Source organism: Tympanuchus pallidicinctus, unplaced genomic scaffold, assembly GCF_026119805.1.
Source record: "Tympanuchus pallidicinctus isolate F22 unplaced genomic scaffold, pur_lepc_1.0 scaffold18, whole genome shotgun sequence".
In the NCBI taxonomy this organism is placed as follows: domain Eukaryota; kingdom Metazoa; phylum Chordata; class Aves; order Galliformes; family Phasianidae; genus Tympanuchus; species Tympanuchus pallidicinctus.
Window position 1 is genome coordinate 2854523 of NW_026294699.1, and position 24927 is coordinate 2879449.

Genomic DNA, 24927 nt, shown 5'->3' on the forward strand with positions numbered 1-24927 from the left:
GCGCCTCCTCCCCGCGGGCGGCTGTCAGAGCGGCCCGGCTACGCCGTGCGCCGAACCGCCGGCGGCTCGGCCCTGCGCTGCGGGGTGGAACCCCCGGCTGTCGCCGGGTAACGGCGCTGTGACCTCAGCCCGCCGGCCCGGGGCGACATGAGCGTGGCGGTCACGTTGGCGGAGCTGGCGGATGTCGCCTTCCGCACGGCCCGTGGCTGCGGTGTCAACGCCGGCGCCCTGCAGCTCCTCCTGCGCGGGCTGCTGGAGCACCTGCGGCTGCAAAATGCCGCCACGCACCTCTCCGAGGACGAGAGGGGCCTCCTGCAGCCCGAGGTCAGCGCCAGGCCCCCCATTCTCCTCCATCCGGGCCATTCCGGTGGGTCCCTGGGCGTGACGGAGCTGCTGAGCTCTGGGCAGGGACCTGGCACGCCGGCCGCTGACACGGAGCAGATGGTGCAGCTGAGGAAGAGGATAGAGGTGATTGAGGAGGGGATGACGAAGGTGAGGAGCCATCCTCAGCATCCTGCCCTACGCAGTGCAGTGCCCGTGTTGTGTCATGTCCACATCCCTGGAGATGTCTCCTCAGACAGGACTGGAGAATCTGGCATAGCACAGGGCCGTATTTCTAGTTCAGGTGATGGTAGCTTAGCTATGAGGTTTCATTAGACTGCAATACGTTAACATTGCCACTGGCCAAAGGTGGTTTTGGCTACTTTTTATCTGCCCCTTTTTATCTGAGGAAATGCCTCCATGATGCACACTTTGTGTGTGATCTGCTGACAGGTACTTCAGGCTGCCCAGGGAAGGTGTAGGTGCCCCATTCCTGGAAGCACACAGGGCCAGGCTGGATGGGATCCTTGGCAGCCTGAGCTAGTGTTCATTTGGCAACTCTGCCTATGACAGTGGGGTTGGAGCTTGATGATGTGGCAGCCCCTCTGGGTCTGAGCTCTGTGTCCCAAAGGGCCCTCCAGCCCCAGGGGCATGCCACTCAGAGGCACTGGCTGGGCACGGTTCCTCAGGTCACAGACACACTACAGGAGGTGCTCACCAACACCTGCTCCCTGAAAACCACCATCCAGGCCTTCCAGGAAGAGCTGCAGCTCCTGAAGGACAGTTTCCAGAAGGTGTGTGAGTGGAGCTGGGCACTTGGTGAATAGCTCTTAGCGGGGCAGGGGGAGGAGGGTGGGGGGTCAGACTCTATGGGCACCTCCACGTATGGCAAAGGGGCACGGGGTTACAGGGATGAATGGAGCTGGGATCTGCCCAGGGGTTTTGGAGAAACAATGCTCAGCAGTGTCCAGCACAGGCATTGTTTGGCTGCATGGAGCCTTTACTGGACACTGCTGACACTGATACCAGTCTCAGTCCCTGTGGGTGCTGAGCCCTTTGATGTCCCTGTTTATCAGACTGGTCTGGAGGAGCTGCGAGAGCAGGTGATACAGCAGGACAAACACAGCCACCTCCTGCAGAACATCCTGAGCCAAATGGTGAGCCCGGCAAAGCGGCTGGAAGCAAGTACCCAGCCCCTGGCACTGACTTTCAGGGTTGGGGACAGCATGGTGCTGGGTGTGCTGGCCAGGTTTGGTGTCCTGTCCTCACTGCAGGGGCTGCTCAGGCTCTCCCTGCCACAGCAGGGCTGATTTCTCTGCTGGTCACAGGTAGAGGTGCGGCAGCAGCTGAGCTCCTTCCCCTGGCAGACCGGAATGCTGTGCTCGCTCTGCAGGCTGCCTGCTGGTGAGGTTTGTGCATGCTCCTGGTTACCAGCTCCTTTGCTGGAGGCTGGCGGGGCTCTTCTCCCTCCCCTAAACCTTGGGGCTGTTTCATTTCAGAAGCTTTCCAGCCAGGACCTCATCCCTGAGTCCTCACAGGAGCCAGCTCTCGAGGCCCCATGCAGGCTGAGCGGGCTGTTGGAGCAGCACGAGAGTGTGGAGACCTGCATCACCTGCAGCAAGAGCACGCTTCAGCAGCACGGTGAGCACTGACTTATCCACCGTGCTGGGTCACTGTGCTGGGCTGAGCCACTGTGGCCTTGCTAGGTGCAACACGTGGCAATGGCTACACTCAGCCATCCTTGCTGAGTCTTCACTCCACTGCAGCCCCTGTGTCCCTCTGTCTTTCTCCCAGCCATGCTGCCTGCAGCAAAGCTTTGGTGTATTTTCAGCTGGCCTGGGGACCTCAGAGAATGTGGCCACGGAGAAGATGCAGGGAGAAGTAAGGCACCTGTAGGACAAAGGAGAGAAAGCATCCAGTTGCCCAGGCCTCAGGGGTGCTGCCCAGTGGCCTGGGGGCTGCAGCCCACTGCTCCACTCACCAGGAGCACACTGGGGCCACTCATGAGCCCACCTCATGTGGCTTCCTTGTGCTGTACACTTGCCAGGGGTCAGATTTCAGCAGGGAGGTGCTGAACCAGGTGGGACAGCTGCAAGAGCAGTGCACGAGACTCCAGGAGGCTGCAGAGCAGCTGTGGGGTGACTCCAAGGACACTCAGGTGAGTGTGGTCACCAGCTCAGCTCAGGAGCCACTCGTGCTGTAGTTAGTGTCAGGTCCAGGCTGGAGGCAGGCCTGTCCAGCCTTGGTGTGTCCCCACCTCAAGTTGTTCAGCGTGGCAGGATTTTGCAGACTGTGTGCTGTTAGAATGGGGCGTGGGTGTTGTGAATAGGGGCAGAGCATGGGCGTGCAGGGATGGAGGTCTGCTGGAGATGGCTGACACCACATCCTCTCAGAAAGCAGATGAGACTACACTGGAGACCAAAGCAAGCCAGGATGAGTTACAAAATACCATGGCCCAGCTGAGTGAGATGATGCAGGACTTGCTGCAGAGGATGTTCCTGCATGGCCAGGACAGGCATAAAGCCTCAGAGCTCACCAGAGAGAGGAACTCCAAGGTAGCAGTGTCACCCAGAGAGGATGGAGGGACGTGCCAGACCAGGGGACGGTATCCCTGTGTATAGTCTGCAAAGAGAGGGCAAGCGCTGAGCCTGCCTTGTGCCAGGGCTGGGAGAGTCCTGGGGGTGTTGCCAACATCCCCCAGGGGCAGCAGTGTCCCCAAAAATGGGCTTGGTGTCCCTTTGCCCTTCCTGAACTTGTGCCGTATGGTGCAGGCACAGCGGCAGCAGACTTGGAGGCTCAGCAAGCAGTGCCACTGCCAGAGACCTTACTTTGACACCAGCAGTGCCAATAGACTCAAGAGGTGAGGGCTGCTAGTTCTTATTCTACCCCACTTCACACTGCCCTGTCCCTCTCTGTCCCATCTCATCACTTCCAATCCTGTCCCGCCCTGCCCTGTCCATCCCATACAGATCCTGTTTGTCCCATTCTGCCCACGGGGTGCTGGCCACCCATGGGACCTCCCATGGTCCCCACCTGCCAGTGGGATGCTGAGCAACTGCCCCTATGTTGCAGGAACCTCTTTGATCCCATGAAGTGCATCTCCTGTGACAGACCTCTGGCCGCAGCCCCAAGGCTGTGAGTAGTGTGCAGACTGTGCGCTGCACCTGCGCTACTGCCCAGCTCTGCCTTATTTTGCTCACCTGCAGGCCTTTGGTGACAGTCCGCAAGGCCAGTGCCGGTGGCTCCGACTGCCTGGCACAGCAGCTGCCAGGAAGGTGAGGCCAGGGAGGTCCCTGCCTCTCCCTCTGGGGTCCCTTTCCCTTGGCAGTAATGGTAACATCAGTTACCATCTCCTTCCCAGGGAGACCAAAGGGCGCAACCAGATCAGCCAGGGTCCCACAGCTCCCACCAGGCCACCGTCTGCCTCCAGCTCCCTCACTACCATCTGTCCCTTTGGAGTCCCTGCAGACCTCACCTACAACAATGTGAGGCCCATCCCTGTGTGATGTGTGTGCTGGAAACCAGCTGTGCCCAGCTGGGGTGGGATGCTGGGAGCTGAGCACCTCCAATGGCATCTGTTGCTCCTCCCTGTAGGGTCAAGTGGATATTTTGGGCATTGATGGAATCATCTACAAGGGCAAGCTAAGCTCACAGGCCACCAATGGGACAGCCACTCGGGGCAGGGACTTCCCAGGTAGGGGAGCAGCCCTGGTGCACTGCGTTAGCTCCAGCCTGAGCCAGCAGTGCTTGAAGTGGCTCAGATGCTACCGCAGCCTCATGTCCTGCTGCTAACAGTGCTTTTGCATTCTGCCCTGAAGGCACAAAATCCCCTCGGCCCTCTGCCCAGCACACTGCAGAGAAGGTGCGCCGCAACCCCAAGTATGGCAGCCAATACGTGTCCCCGTACTCCTGTGAGTGCCTGTCCCAGGTGTCCCACACACAGTCAGCCCTGCTGTGCACGCTCACCCCGCTGTGTGCTGCCAGGGCTGTGCCCCACACCGTGCTGTTTGTCCTTCTGTGCTGCAGGTGCTGCCATGCGGACAAGGATGGTCTCCTCAGCGGGTCGCTGGCTGGCCTCTGATGGCGGCAGCAGGATGGCAGGTGTATGAGCTGGCTGCGGGTGGTGTGAGTGCACAGCAAGGGGCTTTAGAGATTGGAGGGGTGGGGGCCATGCTGCCCCAGCCTCTCCTTCTCCCTCACAGCCTCTTATCACAGCAGGGTAACACCATATGCCATAAATCTCTCTCCTCTGCTGCCTGGGCTCTGTGTGGTTCCTGAGCATACAGGGCATCCTGGGGGAGGACCTTGCAGAGGTCCTGGTGCAGCCTCTGGGTTGGGGCAGTGCAGGTGGTTCCTGCCCCATTTTAGCCCCAGCCAGGTGTGTGCTGCTCTCCCCACAGCATTTTGAGATGTTTTCCCACAGGGATGCTTCTGGATCATGCTGAGTCCCAGTGAGCTCTCTAACCAGTCCACAGGTCCCTGGTTAGCCCTGGGCTGAAGCATGTCTCCTACAGAGGCAGGCTGAGGAAGCTGGGCTTGTTAATCCTGGGGAAGAGAAGGCTCTGGAGAGACTCACTGCAGCCTTTCAGTATATAAAAGGAGCTTATAAGAATGATAGACTTCTACAGGGCTCTGTAGTGACAAGGAGCAGCAGTTTTAAACTAAAAGAGGGGACATTTAGGTTGGATATAGGAAAGAAATTTGTCACGCAGAGCGCAGTGATGCCCTGACCAGAGTCATGAGTGCCACATCCTTGGAGGTACCCAAGGCTGTGGATGGGGCCCTGGGCAGTCTGAGTTGGTGGGAGGTGTTACTGCCCATGGTGGGGTTGGACTGGATGTTCTTCACGTCCCACCACTGCTGCAAACGAAGCGAACACACTGGGTTCAAAGCAGAGCGTGTATTGCAAGCAGCTGCGACATGTCCACAGAGACTTGCAGCTGCCAGGAGAAGAAAAGAACAGAGGGGTTAAAAATGATCCCAGTCTGTAGGGTTACATTTTGTCATGCAAACAGCCCCAGGGCAAACCCCATCCCAGGAGGGTGAGGGGATGTTGTGTGGCTCACCCAGGGCTCCGCATCTGCCCCCGGGGCTCTGCGCCTGCCTCAGCCCTGCTCACCCCCAGCACAGCACGTACAGGGTGCAGGAGCAGCCCTTGCTCTCCTTCTTCTCCTCATGAAGAACCAATATGGGGTGTCTGCCCCCATCCTGCCACATGAGGCCAAAGGAAGGGGGCACTTGGGCAAGGTCTGGCGCAGGGACCGTGAAGAAGGAGCCTCTTCCTCCGTAAGTGTTACTTGCATGCAAATTCCAGTGTCCCAAAGGAGGGGGCTGCACCCTCCCCGAGTCCAGGCAGAGGCTGGCAGCAGTCTGTCCCACGCAGCCTCCCGCTGTCCCTGGGGAGCTCTGCTCAGCTCTAGGACAAGTAAAAACTACTTCAAACCAAACCCATGCAAGGCAGCTATTTGCTCATGTGTCTCTGTGGCTGCCAGACCCCCTGGCAGCAGTTTCTCTCCTCTTTGGGGAGGGGGGGGGGAAAAATATATATATATAAATTTATATGTAGGGGTCCCCGCTGCAATCGCTCTCCACCGCAGCCTCATCTCTCTGCCTCCATGGTCACGTTGGCCTTCTGTTCTGCCGTGGCCTGCTGGGAGACGGTGGCGGGCCAGCCCGCGGGCTGCGCTGGGGGGGTTGGAGTCCACATGGTCTGCTGCTGGCCGGGGGGTGAGGCCGTGGGCCAGGCAGGGTTGAAGGCCCCGTGCTGGGGCAGCGGTGGGGCCGGGGGTGGCGGGGATGTCGCCATAGAGGCCACAGGGCTGCTGCTGTTGAAGCTCTCGGAGGCCTTGAGGCGGGAGAACATGGTGAGGGCGTCGGGGAAGTTGGGCGGCGTGGCTGGTGTGTTGGCAGGAGTGCACATCTGTGGAAGGAGAGAGGCGGTCAGCGGGGCTGGGGCTCGTCCCCAGCTTATGGTCTCCATCTTTTGCCTCCCCCTGAGGCAGTGCCCCTCAGCTCTGCTGCACACAAAGCTGCCTGGACCTGATGCACAGCGCTGATCTGTAGGACCTAGCCAGCACAACCCAGCCCCTGGCGTGGGGTAATGTGGGTGTCACGGAGGTAAGAAGGGGAGGCATAGAGGCAGAAAGGGACGAGACATCGTGTCCTGATGATGTCCCACACACGGCAGCTGCCACCAGCCTTGGGACAGCGCTGCCTTGGTCTCTGCTGCAATCTTCTCACTTTATTTTGCGGCTCTACCAATGACGCTCCCTGTCGGTTGCAGATGTTTAAGGCTCTGAAGCTTGATTCTGCATCAAGAGCTCTTGGATGGGACCCTGCCACGTGTGCTCCTGTGCCCAGCTACGCTGGAGGCTCCCTCCATACCACCCCTGTCCTGCTGCCGTGTGGCCCTGCAGGCACCAGGCTCAGCTTCTGCCCCAGAGCCCCTTCCCACGGCAGCCCAGCCCCGCCAGGCATTCACTCTGCAAGCTTACTGCATGCTCCAAATCCCCAATTGTCCTGTACAGTCAAATAAGGACACGGCAGCCAGCAAATCCCTAAGATACATCTGCCCAGGCAGATTACAGGTTGCTGAGGCACGAAAGTTAAAGGGGCAGAATCTGAGATTGCTTGGGCAGACAGCACCCATGTGCATGCATGGCCTCATGTGTGCTCATGTCCTTCGTGTGCCCCTGCAGGAACAGGGGTTTGCACACTCAGGTGCTCCAGTGAGAGCACAAGAGCTCATGTGTTTACAAAGTCTATGCGGTCTGGTGCTCCAGAAACCCTTCAGCCTCCTTCTGCTGTGCTGGGACTGCAGGCCATGCCCAAAGCATCCTCTACCAGATCACTCTTGCTTGCGCTGTGGGAGTTGGGAAACAGTGAGCTGGGCAAAGTGATGGCCCCATGTGCCTGCCAGCTGATGCTGCGGACAGGAGGGATGGGAGAGCACTTACCATCTGATGGTGGTGGCTGTAGGGGATGTTTGTTTCTTGGAAAAAAGCACTGAGCGCAGTCTGAAAAGAAAAAAAAAAAAGGAAAAAGCAAAAAAAAGGAAGGAGATGTTAGCAGCAGCATACAAACAGGGCACCTACATCATCCCTGCACACACAGCCTACTTCCAGCTTGGGGTTCACATCATGTGAGAGCCAAACTGCCCTAACACAAGCTTGGCCACCCAGCCCAACATCTGTTTCAGTTGGGACAGTGTCCAAGCCTGGCCCTGGGGCTGCACTGCACAGTCACTGCCACCTGCCTCTGGGGCCAGCAGGAGAACAGCCCTGGTGCCCTGGGTCTGCACTCCACGTGCAGCTGCTCCTGTGGTCCCAGGCAATGCTGCGCTCGTGTCTGCTCACAGCAAGGCAGGCAGCCATCCCAGTGCTCAGGTCCATGGCTGTGCACGGAGCAGGGCCCAGCTGCATTCTCACAGCTGTCAGCAATGCCGCAGGAAGGGAGAGGAGGGAAACCAAACCTAACCCCAGCATGAGAAGCACAGTGGGAGCTGCTGAGATGCGCATCATAAATGGGACAGACTGTGGGCACTGCCTTTGTGCCGGGAGCTCCCCAGGGCCATGGGTGGGACTCTGCCCACTGTGTGCACCCAGGCATGCTGAATTCAGCTGCCAGGCAATACGGTACGACCAACATCGTTTTGGTTTGCTTCCAGTTCAGACCAGTAATAATCTGGTGAACGTGTCATGTGCCCGTGGCATGTGACAGGCTTGAGGGCTGCAGGGCGTGGGGCACAGGGGGGTGAGGAGGGCAGGCGCCAGGAGCAGGGCTGGGAAAAGGCAGCGGGGCCGACTGGATGCAGGGTCAACAACAGTGAGGCTGCCCCACATTCTGCACCAGGTGTTAACTGAACTGGGGCTAGGAAACACAAATCAGTTCCCCTTGTTGATCTGATGGAAAATGGCTCTGGAAAGGCGCAGCTTGTGCTTGCAGCACTGCAAAGCTGGAGACCTGCTGCTGGCCATTTACAGCAGGGTTTATGGCTTCCTGGCTAACCTATCAGCACTACGTGGCAGCCAGGGGTTACCTGGTTGCTACGTCCCATGAACAAAACATGAAAATCCAGAGATGGGTGGGGGCAGTGATTGCTGCTCTGGAGCCTGGTAGCTCCAATCTGCAGAGGGGACACACAGCAGTGGGGCTGGCGGGGTGGTTCACAACTGTGCTTCTCTGCCTGGGCTCAACAGCTCTGCGAGCGCCCAGTGCCCCACACGGCACTGCAGAACTCAGTGATGGCTGCAAAGCACGAAGGGGAGATCTGCAGATCAGCCCCAAGAGCTGATGGAACCAGGGTAACTTCCCTGCCACTGTGCTGCCTTCATCCTGGGTTAGCTCCGATGGCACTGCCCTACAGTGTAACACTGCAGACAGAAAGGAATGTGGTAAGAAAGAGAATGCAGTGAACGGGAAGTGTGCGCAGAGGTGGGGGCTAAAGATTGTAGGCTGATTAAATCTGCTGTATGCTCCTGTTCTCCAAGTGGCCTTGTATCTGGGGCTGTGTCACCAGCCGATGGGACAGACAAGGTCCCTGGTGTCCCCTGAACCCCCTTTCCTACCCAGAAGCCATCATCCTGGTGGGGGAAGCACACCACAAACAGTCTCTGTGCCCAAACAATGCACCTTCTGCCTCCATCTCCATGTTCCCAGCACTCCAGGCCTCACGTTTCTAGCTCCAAGGGGCAGCTGCCCCCAGAGACCTAGCATCTGCCTGTCCACCAGGTGCCAGGACCAGATGTGCCCAGAACTGTGGGTGCCACCTGGTCTTCCAGCCAGTGTCACAAGTGCCAGGAGCAATCGGTGCAATGGCAATTAACGCTCTTGATTGAGCCACTGCAGGGAATCTGTTCTGGGGATGTGAGTGGGGGCAGCTCCAGGGCCTTCAGCCACAAAGGAAAGGGGAAGGGTCTGGATAAGCCTTAAATACATCAGGACAGGAAGTGGAAATCCAACCACAGCCGCAGCAGGGCCCAACAGCCGCTCCTCCTCTCGCTCCCCTCTCACAACCTCGCTCCCCTGAATACACACTACACTCAGCAGCAGCAGAAAAGCAGAACTGAGCTATTTTTTAAATCTGACGTCTTCTTATTCCTCCCAAGCAGCCCCAGGGGCAATCAGCACATAGCAAAGCCAATTAATATCCTTCTACCTGAGCAAGGAGCCTGAGCCACAGATCAGCCCAGCGTTCTGCAGATGCCCCAATGGCATCTCGCAGTGAGATGGGAGCGAAGGGACAGCGAGTGGGAGACCCACGCATTGCCTACGGCCCTCTCGACAGGGCCATCACCTCGCAGCCTCTTTCTTGCTGTCTGTGAGAGGCAGCAGACCGCCTGGCCTGCCGTTGTGCTCCCGGAGGAGCACTGTGTGACCACAGACAGCACGAGCAGAGGCAGTGGGAATCGGCGTCGATCTCAGAACTCCAGCAATTTGCTCTCACCGCAGATCCGGGCCAGCCAGCAAAAGGGCACCGCACAGAAGAACAAAAGCCTGAGAACATGGCATTCTGGAGGGGAGGCAGCACCTCCCCGGCGGGGCTCCCTGAGCAAGCCGTGCCCAGCGGCCATTTTGCAGAGGGAACGATCTGACCGTTGCACCAAAAGTGAGTGGGAACGTGGTTAATGGCTCCTCGCCTGCGTTTGTTTACAGCCGCGCTTCCTCTGAGTCATGTGAGCTCCAACCGGCAGGAGAGGCTGCGAGCACTTGTGCAACTCGCCCGGCGGTGGCAAAGTTCTGCCAAGAGTCGGCTTTAAGAAAAGCGACTTTTGTCACCCGTCCCTAAGGCTGCGCAGGGCGGGGGGAGCCGATCCTACAGGCAATGGGGGACACCGTTACGCTGTGTTGGTAAACAAAGCCCGGGGCTGTGCTACGGAGCAGGGACGCGGCAGCGTCCGCTCGGCCCCTTACGTCCCGCATGGCTGCGCCAGGGCTGCGCACAGCCGGGCTTTGGTGCCAACATCGGGGAGTCCTGTACGTGCAGGCGATGGGCTGCTGCCCACGGCTGGGCGCAGCTGAGCCACCCGCTCTGCATCCCGCCTCAGACCCGCAACACAAAACAGACGCTTCAATTGGAGAGGTGCCACGAGCGTCAAATCCATCAGCTCCAGCCTAGCGAGCTGCCGAGGCTGCACGGGAAAGGACAAAACCCCGTTTAGAAGGAACGGGCCGCGCCATCGCCGCCGCGTTCCCCGCGCTTTCACCGTGCGGGAGCGAAGCACCGAAGCGCCCACCCGAGATCGCGCCGTGCTGACAGCGCCGCCCGCGTCCCTGATCCCGCAGCGGGGAGGGCCGGGAGCGGCACACGGAGCGTTCCACGCTCATTCGGGGCCGCCTCCCGGCCCGGGGCTCCTCGCGCGGAGGCCCACGAACGTGCGCTACCGCGGTCCCGCGCGCGGGGGCCGGGCACGATCCACGGCCCCGCCGGCAGCGCGAGTCCTACCCGCGTCCGCGGCGCCGCGTTCCGACTCGGCGCCCACGCGCCGCCCCGACGTGCGCGGGGCTGGGGGAACCCGCGGCCTCCCCGAGCTCCCGGGGCGGCCTCACCTCGAACTGCCAGTGTGCCGCCTGCAGCAGCTGCTTGGCCTGGTCGGCGGCGCAGCCGGCCGCCAGCACGAACTGGTTGATCATCACTTGGTGCTTGAGCTCGTCCATGGCCCCGGCCGGCCGCCCCCCTTCCCTCCCCCCCACCCTCACGGCGCCGCCACCATCGCGGAGCCGGCGCGGCTCACGCCAATGTTTACTGGGCACTGACTCACGGCGCCCGGCCAGCCCCGCCGGCTGCCGCGCGGGGCGGGACGGGCGGGGCGGCCGCGCGGGGGGTGCCGGGAGATGGAGTCCCCGCCCGGCGCTCAGCGGCGGCGAGCCTCCGCCTCATGGACTCCATCTCCCGGCATGCCCCGCTTTGTTTGCAGAGCGGCGGCGGGCGTCGACGAGAGCTTGAGTGACCCGTACGGACAGCCAACCGCCGCCAGCGGTGTGGTAGTACCTTACCATATATGGTCAACAACACCGCCGTCTCCAATGAACGAGCGGCGGGGGCGGGCCCGGCTGGGGTGGGGCGGGTCACGTGGGCGGGCGAGCGGGGTGGGGGGGGCGCGGCGCGGCTCCGGGCGTGCGGTGTTTACAGTCGGCCGCGTGCGGTTTCCTGTTGACGTGCGGGGAGCGGCCGCGGACGACCGGGAACGGCCCGTGTGCCTCGGGACTCGTGAGGCGGCGCAGGGCCTGCTAGGCTCCCGCCTCGTGGGTTAAAGCCGAGGCCTGGCACGGCAGCGGCGGCAGCGCGGTGCTCCCCGGCTATCCCGCGACCTGTTGTGTCTCTCCCATCCCTGGGGCGCAAACCCCGCTGCGCCTCTCACCCCCCACCCTGTGTTTGGGGAACGTTCTGGAAGCCCTCTCCGCCGTGAAAGGGCGCCGTATGGCCGTAGTGGGGGGCGCAGGCGGTGCTGCCCGAGGACAATGGTGCTGCTGAGTACCAGGAGCGATCAGTGTGCCTATGGGGAAGAGGAGCCGATGGAGTGAGATGGGGAGCACTGCTGCTCCTTGGAGCTGAGGAGGGCTGAGGGCCTCCAGGGAACTGCTCCAGGCTGCAGCTCATGTTGCCGTGGTGGGCTTTGCCTTGCTGGGTTGTTCCATAGCCAGGCCTGTGCTCTGTGTATGGCTGCTGTTGTGGCTGAGGTGTTGGACCAGAGCAGGGTGGAGCTTGCAGGCTTCAGGCACAAATTGCCTCAGTGTTGCCCAAAGTTGTGTGCCTGGAGCCAGCTGTCCCCCAGTGCCTGTGTGTCCTCCTACAGCCACTGCCCCAACATCAGCAAGGAGCCATCTGTGCAGAGGGGAGCATGTCAGGGAGTGTTGCAGAGGGGAAAGAAGCAGAAGGGCTCTGCAGCCAGCACTGCAATCCTCCTGCAGAGTTACATTAGCTAGAGAACACCGTGCACTTGTGGAGATCTTGCAGCTTGGTTTGTGTAGGGGGAAGGGCTGGCCTGGGTCCAGCAGGGTGTCTGGGGAGGGCTGTGAGCTCTGTGCAGTGTTAGGGAGGCAAAGTTCACAGGCATGCCACTCCTTCTGGCCAGGAATAGCTGTCAGCGCTGTCTCCAAGGCTTTGTTTTACAAGCAACTGAAAAAGAGTAGCAGGGAGGGGGCAGGAGGCAAAGCATTTTGCTCTGCTAGGCCACAGGCTCCATGCAGCTGGTTGGACTTTGGCTGAGCAATAAGCACCAGGCTGCAGGCAAACACACTCCTTAGTTACAGGGCTGCTTGTGACTCCAGGATGCACCGTGAAAGGCAGCAGTGATGCTGTGGGAGGTTGGGTGTTTCCTTGCAGGGCCGTCACGTTCCCATACTGACGTTCCAGTGCCCGAGGTCCAACCTCAACACCTTTTTGATGGGTGAGGAGGTGGTGCACTGGGTGCTGGTGCTCCGGGACCTGGTGCCCCGGCTCTTGGTGGCAGTGAGCTGAGGACAGAGCTCCCAGCGGAAGGATCTCCCTTGCACACTGCTCCTCCTCGGCCACCCTGCTGAATAGCATCGCTTCACCTCTACACCTCGCCTACAATCACGCACGGCCGGGGTTGCGCCCCGTACACAGCGCGGACAACGGGAAAACAGCGCAGACAGGAAAAACTGCTGCGCGCAGAACACATCTCTGCGCGTGCGCCGCAGCGGCGCCCCCTGCCGGCGCAGTGCCGCGTGCTGGGGGGGAGGAGAACGAGGCGGAGGAGGTGGCTCCGCCGCGGGGCCTGACGGGAGTTGTAGTCGCGGGCTCGGAGGACTCGGTGTCCCAGCGTGCCCCGCGCCGCCGCCGCCGCCGTGAGTGCGGGTGCGGGCTGCTCGCCGCCGCGTTGCCGTGCCGCCCCCGGGCCGCTGCCGCCATGGGCTCTCTGCTCAGCCGGCGCATCGCGGGCGTGGAGGATATCGACATCCAGGCCAACTCGGCCTACCGCTACCCGCCCAAGTCCGGTGAGGGTCGCGGCCTCGGGTGGGGAGCGGGGCTTCGCGCGGGGCCCGGCGCTGCTCGGCGTCCCGTCCAGGCCTCCGCCGGGAGCAACGCGCGGTGTGCGGTCCCGCTCCGGGTGCGGGGCAGACTGGGGCCGCTCTCGCCGCTCTGGAGCCGCTGCCGGCCGTGGAGCATCGGGGGGAACTCGGAGCGGGGGAGCGGTGCGGGACCGCCGTGCCGTCACGGCTCGTGTTTGTGTGCGAAGGGAGAGCTCGGAATACTGGGCTCCTTGCCGGGCTCGGCCCGAGGCTCACCGACGGGCTGGCTGCAGCGGCCGGCCGGCCGGGCTCAGCTTCTGCGGAGTGATCTATTCCTTCCTTTCACAAAAGCAGCCGTCAGGGCGTTCTGATGTCTCTCTCCCTTACTGTACCCACACGCTGTTCCCGTGGCTCGGGACAGGTGCTGCGCCCGACGGGCTGTCAGGGCTGTGATGGAGCCGGGGTTCCCCTTGTGTTTGTTGTGGTGGCAGATCTGAAGCGGAGGCCTGCCGTCGTTTGTTTGTTGCAGGTTTGCCTTCGGTAAGGATGGGGGTTTTCCTCGAGCCCTTTCCTGGTGCGGCTGCTCGGGAGCTGCCAGGCCTACAGGGAGTGCCAGGCACTCACAGCTGACGCTGGCACTAACAGCACAGCTGGCACCTGTCTGATGCTGACACATGGACAGGATTTTAGATGTTAGATTCCAACTGGATTAATTATTACTACCGCACACAACGAACCTTCAACTACTTCTTTGAATTCATCACCATTCAGTTTTCTTACCGTTGTAATTAGTTGGATCAGCATTTAAGCTGTGTTGGGCTTCAGCCAATGTACTCATAGACAGAAGTCACGACAGCAGTGCTGTGTTGCTGGGGTCTGCTCCACACTCACTTCCCCAGGAGCAGTGATGCCCCTGATGCTGTCACAGAGCCTACCAGTGCAGCCCCTAGTAAACCAAACAGCAGTTGATTAAAAAACATACTTATTTCCTTAACAGCTTTGGATGCAATTAGGTGCTTGTTAATTGTAGCTGAATTTTCTGTTGTACTTGCTTGTGTTTTTCTGGAAAGCACTCTGGCTTGGCCTTTCTCCTCACGTTCTTGAGGTTTATCCAGCAAGGCTGTGTTGGCTTCAGGGAGAAGAGCTGTTGGAACTCACGTTGATTTGTGCAGAACAGATCTGAGCGCTTCTAAGCTATAGTCAGAGAGTTACTGAGAGAGGAGTGGAAGGAGTACTGCTATTGCCACAGCTTGCCTCATTTTAAGGTGATGTGTTCAGGTGGAGGCTGTCCCCTGGTCCTACAGTCCTTGGGCTGGCTGACTTGGGGCTGGTAGGGCTGCTGTCCCTAGCATGAAACCCCACAGCCTGAAGTGGGCATAGATCAGACGTGATTCCATTGAGCTCACTGGAAATGGTTCATAAAGTTCTTAGGCTAAATGATAGCTAATTATACCCAACTCAACAATATCGCAGCAAGCTCTGTACTGCTTTAAAGGAAAAAGGCAGATTTTCCATCTGATGTATTGTGTGTTTGAGTGTCTGCCCTGCAGTGCCAGCCCGACACCCCTGCAGGCTCTTGGCTGCCCACAGGCTAACTGAAATGCAGAAGTGTGGGCAGGGAGTGCTTCCTGAGCTGACTCTACTGCTGGGGCCCTGTGTGGCACTGGGGGTTCTCTGCTGCTTTCTGTGTCCCATCCCTCTGGGTTCAAGCAGCTCCTGACTCGTGGCAGGTGTCTGTGCAGGCTGCTGTGGCTCTGACCAGCTGCTGGCTGGGATTGCTTTGGTGAATGCAGGTTTGCATTCTGGAGCAAGTATGCCACCTGCTATGAAAGCTGTGTTATGCAAGGAGAAAGCCACAGAGTGTGGGCATCCCAGTGGTGATGGAAGCAGCATGTCAGCCTCCCTGTGGAAGGGAGCGGAGCTACTTTACCAGGCAGCACTGAGCATTGGCATCTTGTTGAGTCATGGCTGGGGGTGCAAATGCTGTGATGAATATTCACTTTTCCTCTATTGGCTGTTGGGGTGCTCAGTGCTGGATCAGCCGTGCTCTGTGGAAGATGGAGCTGGCTGTTAGGGAATCCACCTTGGTCCCAATGAGCCAAAGTCACTGACAAGGGGCTGGCAGATCATTCAGCAGCCTCCTGCAGCCAGCATGCAACAGGGTAATTAAGAGTCCTCCTCTGAAAGTTCCTTGTGTGGTCCTCTGAGGTTCTGGCTATGGGTTGTCTGCGTTTCCCTTTCTGCATCCAGCCAAGTGCTGTAAGGTGACTCCTAATTTCTGTACGTTGCTTTTCACTGGTACCTTTTAACCTTCCTTGCTTTGTGGAGCCTGCAAGCATTGCTGATGCCTGCCTGGTTGGAAGGGGAGTTGGAAGAGCGCCCAGCCTGTAGTGAGGAATCAGTGCCTCCATGCACTGGGCTAAAAGCAGGTAATCACAAGGAGCAGCTCCTGATCCTTGCTGTGCTTCTGTGCTTGGAACAGTAGAACGATCCGTGTCATTGCACACAGCCTCGTTGTGTGTTGCCCCTATCACTTCAGCAACCAGCAAGCAATGCACCAGTGCTTCTGCAGCTCATTTGTCAGCTCATTGCTTGTTCCCCAGAGCTCATCCGCAGTGTGCGGCGGGCAGGGCATGCCCTTGGGATGGCCTTCCTCCCCTGGAGTAGGTGCTTGCAAGGAAATTGCAGACCTTGGCTTTTTTGGGAGCAAAAAGGAGAGAGATGATGCCTCTGTGAAACCTGCTTTGTTGTTTGGACCCAGTCTGTCACCTTGCTCTTGGCTCGGGAGCTGCGTGCATTGTGACAGTGCTGGGACAGAAGTACTGCAGGTGCAGTCAGTCCCATTGTCCCTGTTACTGTGCTGTATTCCTGGAGGCCTTCAGCCCCACCTGCTGCTCCTTCCTTGCCACCTTCTCTGCAGGCACTTGTCTTATGGCTCAGCAGCAGTTTCTTCCTTTGCTGTTCTAATTGCTTTTGTTGATCCGCGTTCTGTTTAGCCCAACTCGGAGCCCCGTTGTGATTTGCCATGTGATGGCTCTTGGTGACCTGGGCACAGAGGTTGGTGAGGCTGATTCAGGTGCTGGCCGAGGAATTAAAGAAAGATCCACTTCTTTCACTTCACCATTAATTCTAATAGTGGCAGGAAGCCTAAATTGTCATCTAACTGCACTCTCCTCACAAAGGTGCTACAATACAGCTGTCCCAAGCAATGCCTCGGACCATCTTGGGATGCTCTGAAAAGCAAGCTGTCTTTGGAAGGTGCTGTGCTCAGTGGTGGTGAGCCTGTGTCCCCTGGGGTGGGATGCTGATGGCAGAGCAGTGAGTGACAAGATGGGATGGACGGGCACCGGCATGGATTGAGAGGCCCAGAAATACAGGCTGGGCTGAGCCGAGCCCCACATCAGTGTGATGCTGGATAATCAGCTGCTGCAATTCTGAAACATCCTGCACAAGCGTTTTCTTCGCAGTTAATCAGATGAAATGCCCCAAAACACAATCCTACTTGACCCACATAAAATGTGAAATTAATTCCTATTCCTCAGCGTTCGTCATGCTTTTCTGAACCTCCGTGTATCTCAGCTGCAGGGACTGCGTCGAGCTGGCTGTGCTTGGAGGTTGTGTGCAGATCAGCATTTTAAGTTCTTGCTTCTAGGGAGGGGTGGCAATAGGTGGTCTGCCAGTTGCAGTACCTGTGTGTCAGTCTGTGCATTCTGAGTAGGTTCTGTGCTGAGGTTGGTTGCTGTAGCTGGAAGGACAGACGTGTTTAATGTAAACATCTGGACGCTTGTAGGCTGAGCTCAGCAACAGAGAGCACTCATCGTTAGAGCACTGCCAGCTGTGCAGAGAAAGAGGTTTTTCTTGAAGCATAAAGGAGGAAAACTTTAATGGAAGAAGCAGAACCGTTCATGAAAGCCCTTCCATTTCAGAGTAAATCATGCTTTTAGCTAGGGGGACTGAAAATCCTTCCATAATGCTCCCATAGCCATTCACTTGAATAGTTACTGCTTCTGCAGCTCATTTTAAAACAAATTCTAGACTGTCTGTGCACCTGGAGAAGGTAATGAGTGTTTGGCTCCAAGTTTAAAAACCCCACTCTAAACTTAAAGGAAGGCAGTTTGAATGGAGCCTTTTAACACCCTCCTGATTCTCAATCCTTGGAAGCTCCGACTCCATAAAGTTGAAGTGTGAGTGTTCTCCCAAAGCCTTTCTAGAAGGAAGCTGCATCTGTGGTGTTCTCACACGTGTACGTGTGGCTGCAGCTTGGGGGCATGGGAAGGAAAGCCAAGTGCCCAGCAGGAGCCCCCGGGGTGTGCAGGGAAGAAGCCTGGTCCTTCTCTGAGCAGGTGTGTGTGGGACAGAGGTTTGCATCTGGAGCTGCCACAAGGAGGAAGGATTCATCAGAATTGAGAAATATTGGGAAGAGCTCTTTCTCTTCTGGAAAACAAGTTAAAATGGGATCATCTCCTCTGTAGTAATTTGCTCCAGGGTGATTTTGTTCTGCATCTGCTGTTGGCAGTGACCTTGTGTAGTACAGGGAAGGAGTGAACAAGCAAGTATTTTCTCTGCTTTGTGCTCGTATGAATTGAGAAATGCGTAGACCAGCTGTTTTCTAGGAAGTATGGATTTAAATTTTTTCATAGAACATCCTGAAGCTGGAAGGGATCCATGAGGATCATCGAGACCAACTCCTTTTGTTTCCCTTTTTTTTTTTTTTCCCTAGGAAACTACTTTGCAAGCCACTTCTTTATGGGAGGCGAGAAGTTTGACACCCCTCACCCTGAGGGATACCTTTTTGGTGAGAACATGGATCTAAACTTCCTTGGGAATAGACCTGTTCAGGCAAGTTCCTATATCCTATCTGTTTTGCACTTCTGTTTCAGGCCCATAAAGCCTCTTCATCAGGTTTCCCAATTGGAACATAGCATCAGTTTTCCCAAATGGAACATGGAAATATTTTGAGGCTCGCAGATGGGAGACTGTGGAAAGCTGCCTGCTCCAGTGCAGAGCCTCTGTTCAAGTAGAAAGTGCAGGTGAAGAACACAAGTAGGAAGGAGGGACTTCAGATGGAAATTCTGCTGGACGTGCAGTGCTGTGCAGGCAGGAGGAGGCCCACCAAATACCCTGTGCCATGTCTGCGTGCAGGGCAGTGATGAAGTGCTGACTGCTTCTCCTTTGCTCTGTGAGCAGCAGCTGCACAGCACTCCAAGGAAAACAGAAGGTGCAGCTGTCAGCTCAATACCTGATGTGCTTACGGCTGCAGGCACTGGTTGTGCAGTCTCAGAGTTGCATTATCTGTGTGTCTCAGCCTGGGTTCCCTTGCAGACATTCTGGCACTGAATTTCATTTCTTCAGAGGGGAGTGGGTGAGAACACTATTAACACAGTGGGACATTTGCCAAATGGGTTTAAGAGTGGGAGGCTGTCGTGGCCTACAGTTTGCCAATGTAAGGCAATGCCCTTTGGCAGCTCTGATTAATCTTTAAGGAAGAAAAAAACGACTTGAACACGCAGCAGCACCACAGCTCTGTGGAAATCAGCCAGTTTCTCCTTTTGAAATAACTGAGGACTCGGTTGCTGTGTGTGCAGCACTGCTACTGACCACAGTGCTGAGCAGTTGGGTCACAAAGAAAGCAGTTGCTGCCTCCATCAAGTCTGTGCTGCCTGTGGCTGTGGATTGGCACCCTCGTGTTGGTCAGAAATGGCATGTTTTCTTTCAGGCTCCGGCTCTTGCCACACCAATGTGCTTCTGTGGCCCAAGGGAACAATGGCACAGGGTTGTGTGTTGGATCTGCCTGAAGCTCAGCGGGAGCAGCAGTAGGCTGCCTGCTTAGCAGATTCCTCATTTCTATGGGTACACTCATATTGGTGCTCCCTGATATTCCTCTGAGTTAGTTGTACTCTGGTAGCTCAGCATTGCTGCACAGCTCCTGGTAGCTGTGTTTGAAGGGCCACAGCTTTGATGTGGCTGTGAGGTGGCACTGCTGCTCGTTATGTTCCCCGTAACTGTCAGCCTGAGAGCCTGTCTGGTAGCTCTGTATCTCTGTGTCACAGTGTTGCTCTGATGCAGTGTGATTGCATTGCCAGTCTGAGCACCTACAGATCTTGCAGACATTTCAGCCTGACTGCTCTGCAACAGCAGATCTGCAACAGCAAGGGCTACAGGCCCCACACTGAGCAGTTCTCTCCATATTGCTTTGTGGAGGTTCTTTGACCAGTGTAGAAAACTAGTCTGCATCACCAACCTTCTGCATTTAAAGGGCAGTCTGTGAGAGAAGATCTCTGGATTGTGGAAACGAATGAGGACCCCTATTCCCATCTCTTTTTTTTTTTCTCTCCCTTCCCCCAAACATTTGCCTCATTGTTTCAGAACGAAAGAATTTCCCCCAGTAATCCAGAGCTTCTGCATGCTGATTATCAGTCAGTCACTGCACTCTGTAATACGTGTGAAAGGGCAGCATTTCTTCTGCTCAAGCTGGAGGTAATAATTTCTGTACTGAAAATAAAATCTTGTGAGAGCGAGGCTTTCTAGACTGCAGTTCTGGAGTGCAGAAGAAGAGCTTGTGAGAGTGCCCTTGTTAAGGGACATCCGCTGGTGTGCTTGCAGAGCAGAATTTTCACTCTGAAATGTGCTTGGTTTATGTGTAAATACAATTCTCTGTCACTGTTCTTTGGAGATAGATGAACGTTTCTTGTTTTGGGTAAATAGTTTGTCAAGTAACGTACTGCTACCTTAGGTAATAATAAGACACCAATCATTTGCTTTTGTATTTCAGTTCCCATATGTGACCCCAGCTCCCCATGAGCCCGTGAAGACACTGAGAAGCTTGGTGAATATCCGCAAGGACTCTCTGCGCCTCGTGAGGTACCGTCACTGCCTGAACTCATTTCATTCAGCCCGGGGATCCGGAGCATCTGGAGCCAAACTGCCAGTTCCATACGGTGTAGGGGAACAGCTGAATCCCAGATCTCTGTTGGTAGATGTATTCAGAAGGTTCTGGGTACCACTGTGATCAGAATTTTCAGGCAGTTCACGTGCTTCTTCATCCCTGGACTTCAGCAATCTGTGTTTTCAGAGTGGACCAGTATGTGTCTGTACAAAGAGAACAGAGTGGTAAACAAAGCCTTGAATTTTGCCTGCTATTGCTAGCACAAATGGAACATATTAGTTGGGTCAATAAACCCTTCAGACAGATTCCTTTCTGCATTCTTGTGTAAGGAAAAGCCAGAAAGTAGTTGCTCCTGGTGCAAGTCACTGGCAGGGAGTGCTAATTGGTTTGGAGTGAAACTTCCTCGGCTTCCTCCTGCTGCCAAGACAAAGTTTGGTCCTGGCGTTATGTACTGATGTAAATGGCTTCTGTCCCATGAGTAGGGAAAGGAGTTCTGGATAGTCTTGAGATCTGTTACCTTTCATTGCTTTACACTGAGATCTAAGGCCACGCTAACAAAAATGTGACTTCTGGACTAGATGCCACTTTGATTTGAATTGACACTTTGATTTGAGGCTGCCCTCTTCCACACAGATGGCTGAAAAGCAGAGACCCAGCACACAGCGCTTTGTTTCGGTCTGAGCACTTGGGCAGATGTCCAGGATAAGCATTTCCCAGAGGTGCTCGAGCCTCTGAATTCTGTGTTACTGACATGGGGTTGGAGTGCTGGCAGGGGGCCGGGTTCAGCTCTCAGCCAAGGTGATTCTGAGAGCATGGTGTAATGTGAGTCAGTCGAGTCATAACCATGCAAAACCTCCAGTTTGCTTTTATCTGAAAACTGACATTGGTTGTTTGTTTGTTAATAAATGAGCGATACCTGTTGTTTTGAAATCAGTTGAACAGGAAAAGAGAGAACTTCTGAAGAAGTAACCGTTGGCAAACTGTTTTGAATGCTGTCCAGCTTCTTCAGCTAAGGGCTGTGAAGTTCTTTTCTGGAACAAAGTCTCACATTCTTCCCAGACTTGCTGTGGAAAGGGCATTTCATTCTTCTTTCAAACATCCACAGTTCAACAGAGGAGTTGTTGCAGGAGTTTAGTTTACTTCGTACAGTTCTATCATTTTGTTTTCTGGGATTTCATGCCTTGCCAAGCTGAGTTGCAGCTCTGGACTATTTGAGATGTGGTATCTATGTACCTTGGCATTATCTTAGTTTTGTGTCCCTGTAATTCCCAGTTCTTTCAGTTCTTGGCCTCATGAACTCTCACAGGCTCTCATACTGCTGTGTTGCAGCTGACGACAGCAGCACTAATACTGTTCTATTTTATACCAATGTAGACCCCAAATGGGATTTTAATTGCCAGTCCTTAAGGGCATGTTCTTTCTTTGTGCTTTTCAACTGTTCTGTACTGCAGGCTTTTCATTTCTTCCTGTGTACACATAAAGGCACTTGCTGCCCCCTCCAGCTTAGTTCATTGGCAGTTGATGGTTAAGGCTTGGAGATTCTTCCCAGAAGTAAAGAAGATACCATTGAACTGAGTGTCTAGGTACGAAGTAGGCTCTGATGATAACATCCTCATGGTCCATTTATTTTCTGCTTGTTATTTTTAACTGAAAATTCGTTGCTTTCCTCTGGAAAGAGTATTGATTCATAATTTGGAATGTAGAGCTGAATGGAAGAAGGTGAAGAAATGTTCACCCTGGGTTTCCTGCCTTGCTGTCACCAGACAGCTGAGTTCTGAGCTTTGTTGAATCCTAAGTATATCCTGCAGCTTTGGAGAGAAGCAACAGACCTCTGGATGTTGCTGTTGGAGTTGTGAGTCTTTGATGCCTGTGTGAGTGCTTAATTTCTAACAGGATGAAGCTCTGCAGACCTCAGAGGAGAGCAGCATGAATTTTGCTGTTAAGCATTGACAGAAGAAAGAGGTTTTGTGTCTGCCTTGTTGGCCTTCTTGGCCCTGGCTTGAGAGCTGCCTTTCAGAGCTGGAGCACCTGATGGGCAGGACCAGGCTGCTTGCTCATACCTTGAAAGCACTTCCTGCTGCAGGAGGAGGGTCAGCTTATGAGGCAGAGTTTCACAGAGCAGGAGCCCCCTGGCTCAGCCACGCTTCTTCAGTGTGGGCTTTGGATTTTGAGTAGAGCATCGTGGAACAGAAATGTGAATACTGATAGAGATGGCAGCCAGTTCTTACTTCGTTTGGTGACTGCCTCAACACTGACTTAATGCAGTTATGAGTGAACGTCGTGCTACAAACTCACACGCGACTTAACATTTATAATGCATGTCTACTGAGTTGTTCAAAACCTTTAATTTCCTCAAAGGATGAAATCAAGCTCGACTTGACCCATTTCTGTAACATGCTGCTGTTAATTATATTTTTATCTTTTAATTCTTTAACAGACAAGCAAAAAGTTCCAGCAGTTCCACTGTTTTATCCAGAAGGGATGTCAGACTAAGTGGCCTCAGCTCCCTTGGTCAGCCTGCTTTGGCTTTTACATCATAGCATTGGATCAGCTGTTTGTTCTCGAGGTGGTCGGTCTGTTCTGCCCTGTAGGTGTGATTGTTAAGCTATGTCATTAACTTGTGTGCATGACCAAAAGGCACACTAACAAAGTCACTGGTTTCTAAATTAATGCACGCATCTGAGGCCACCTCACAATCAGCACTGTCTGTAGGGTTTGACTGAAATGTACACTGTAAACTTCAAGTACAGATGGAGACACAAAGGCCCTTGAAACTCCTGAACCACCTCCTTGTATGCCACATTTGTTGCAAAGATGGGAGGAATACAGAATGTGTGGCTTTGTCTTGCTGATCCCCTGAAGTTTACATCCTGCACCATAAGGTGGAACATGAAATGTCCCTGCCTCTCAAGGTGTGCACTGTGGTAGTCCTTGCTTGTCCCCTGATTCAGCTGCTGGCTGGCAGAGCTGCAACCTTTTCTCACATGAACTCCTTGTTATGTGGCCAATGTTTTCATTAATCTCCAGCTCCAGTATGTTATCATAGGAGATGTGCAGGCAGCCTTACTGAGGCCGCTGCTGTTCAGAATGTGTGCTTTGCCCCTTGTTCCAGTGATGCTACTGCAGGCAGACAGGGCTCTGACTCTACTACTCTGCAGCAGTGCCCTCTCCAGAAGCCTGCCCACCAGGCACTAGGTTGTAGTAACTCGGTTATCCAGAGTGTCAGATCAATTCTAGTCCATATTTCACCCTTTACTACTTACTGCTGTGGGAATGTGTTCTGAATGCTGGTAGGGAGCTGCAGGAGTGAACCTGGGAGCAGGAAGGTGATACGGGAATTCAGATGCTCAAAATGATTTCCCTGAGAAGACAAAACAGAGAATGGTTTTACTGTCGACGTGTTTCTCTTGTGGGATCCACACTCCTGCAGGTCTCCCACTTTGTTACTTGGGGCTATTCTGGGTATCTAGGCTTGTGTTGCTTATCAGCAGCTGTGCCTGCCAACCTCTGTGCAGTGAGATGAGGTGAGCTAGCTAACCACCATCAGTGCCTGCATGAAACAAGTGCTGACTTTCCCCAACCCTGCTTCTTCTGGAGGACAGGCAGGTAGGTGCATGTTAGCCTGGAGATCTTGCTCCTCCTGACCTTTGCTGCCTACTTTGGATCAGCAAAGGACTGCAGAGCAAGAGCTAATTTTCAGCTCGTGTTGCTGCTTTCTCTGGACACGCACAACACTTGCAAGTGGATTAGTGGATTGTTGCCTTCAGTCTTCTCACGTTGCTCCAGCACAAAATAGTGAAGCTACAATCATATTTTCTATGGCTAGAATGCTTCCTGTGCACAGCCTTGAAGTGCCATGATTTTATTCTTTGAATGTCACCTGCTTGTGTGAAAGTGCTGATGCAATACTCGTGTACAGCAGAATACTCATTCTGTTGCTGGTTATTGTCTGCTGGCTGCTGCAGATGTTTAGTCTGCCCATTCCTGGGTTTTGTTTCTTTTTGTACTAGCAGTTTGGATGTGTTCTAACTTGATTTACTCCTCCCACCTGAGTGAACCCTCTGGCAAAGGTCTTGTTCTGAGTCTTTCTGACAGAAATGCAAGTGTATGCAGTACTTATCACAGAACTGTAGGAGTTGGAAGGGACTTCTGGAGATCTTCTAGCCCAACCCCTCCTGCTGAAGCAGGTTCCCAAGAGATTTGGTGAGGTCACATTAGTACAAGTGTGCATGTTTGGTATTTGGTTGTACTGCTCTTAAATTTTATTTTGTGCCTTCTTTAATTGGCTGAAGCAGAACATTTCATTCTTGTTTAGTGTGTTAAGTAAAATTCATACCAGAATTCTTAATTAGGCAGCAGTTATTACGTCTCGGTGAACTTGGTAAATATGAATTCCCTTGACAATTTTCAGATTGAATGATGGAGGTGTGCCCAGCCTATTTCAGAGTGTTTTCAGCAGTGCAGCGTGTTTGTGGAGGCTGTTTAACGAGGGGAGAGGCCAATTAATACTGTGAACTTAGAGATGGTGCCAAGCTTTTCCTGAATAGTTCAGCTGCCTGGCTCTGACCCAGGCATCCTGGCAATTAAGCTAATAGCGGCAGGCAGTGAGGCTGGGACTGGGCAGCAGAGCAGTATTGTGGTACACTGCTCAAAGCTGACCTGCTGCATTCACCATTTCCACATAATACAGAGCGAACTGTTGGACCTGAAGTTGTAGAATTACAGTGGGGTTTGAATTAACGAAT

At 55.1% G+C, this 24927-nt stretch overlaps 3 protein-coding genes across 12 annotated transcripts in view; 2 read left to right on the top strand and 1 right to left on the bottom strand.

Annotated features, from left to right (window-relative positions):
* The first annotated feature begins 146 nt into the window (after window positions 1–146).
* Window positions 147–5862, top strand: CUNH16orf96 (chromosome unknown C16orf96 homolog). Of its 6 annotated transcripts, none has more exons than XM_052679713.1 (15): window positions 147–492; window positions 1011–1115; window positions 1398–1478; window positions 1650–1730; window positions 1821–1962; window positions 2153–2202; window positions 2369–2479; window positions 2715–2876; window positions 3093–3181; window positions 3394–3456; window positions 3528–3596; window positions 3683–3806; window positions 3916–4015; window positions 4140–4232; window positions 4348–4575. In XM_052679713.1, exons 1-15 carry the CDS (start codon window positions 148–150, stop codon window positions 4428–4430), a joined length of 1698 nt encoding a protein of 565 aa, XP_052535673.1. In that variant the 5' UTR covers window position 147; the 3' UTR covers window positions 4431–4575. The 6 variants fall into 6 exon arrangements, with proteins under 6 accessions (XP_052535673.1, XP_052535674.1, XP_052535677.1 ...); XM_052679714.1 differs by having other exon boundaries at window positions 1824–1962; XM_052679717.1 differs by lacking the exon at window positions 3528–3596.
* Window positions 5207–11002, bottom strand: UBALD1 (UBA like domain containing 1). Its single transcript, XM_052679744.1, has 3 exons — window positions 10870–11002; window positions 7278–7337; window positions 5207–6241 (listed from the first exon to the last, which is right to left on the bottom strand). The coding sequence occupies exons 1-3, from the start codon at window positions 10975–10977 to the stop codon at window positions 5921–5923; spliced, it is 489 nt and encodes a 162-aa protein (XP_052535704.1). The 5' UTR covers window positions 10978–11002; the 3' UTR covers window positions 5207–5920.
* A 2105-nt stretch (window positions 11003–13107) lies between these two features.
* The window catches only part of MGRN1 (mahogunin ring finger 1), a 47937-nt gene continuing 36117 nt past the window's right edge, over window positions 13108–24927 (top strand). For 2 of the 5 annotated variants that reach the window (XM_052679708.1, XM_052679711.1), the window contains exons 1-3: window positions 13109–13281; window positions 18017–18135; window positions 20069–20157. In XM_052679708.1, the coding sequence (XP_052535668.1) occupies window positions 13194–13281; window positions 18017–18135; window positions 20069–20157 (296 nt within the window). In that variant the 5' untranslated portion in view covers window positions 13109–13193. Of the gene's footprint in view, window positions 13282–18016; window positions 18136–20068; window positions 20158–24927 lie in introns of all 5 variants that reach the window. The other 3 variants (XM_052679709.1, XM_052679710.1, XM_052679712.1) reach the window with 3 other exon arrangements.

What these genes read in the sequence shown, in the direction of transcription:
- UBALD1 (XM_052679744.1), bottom strand. Translation starts at nt 10,977, where the DNA reads ATGGACGAGCTCAAGCACCAAGTGATGATCAACCAGTTCGTGCTGGCG. An exon ending in CGGCACACTGGCAGTTCGAG is followed by an intron (nt 7,338 to 10,869) that starts GTGAGGCCGCCC and finishes TTTTCTTTTCAG; the next exon opens with ACTGCGCTCAGTGCTTTTTT. An exon ending in ACAGCCACCACCATCAGATG is followed by an intron (nt 6,242 to 7,277) that starts GTAAGTGCTCTC and finishes CTCCTTCCACAG; the next exon opens with ATGTGCACTCCTGCCAACAC.
- CUNH16orf96 (XM_052679713.1), top strand. Translation starts at nt 148, where the DNA reads ATGAGCGTGGCGGTCACGTTGGCGGAGCTGGCGGATGTCGCCTTCCGC. An exon ending in CGGAGAAGATGCAGGGAGAA is followed by an intron (nt 2,203 to 2,368) that starts GTAAGGCACCTG and finishes TACACTTGCCAG; the next exon opens with GGGTCAGATTTCAGCAGGGA. An exon ending in CAGACCTCACCTACAACAAT is followed by an intron (nt 3,807 to 3,915) that starts GTGAGGCCCATC and finishes TCCTCCCTGTAG; the next exon opens with GGTCAAGTGGATATTTTGGG.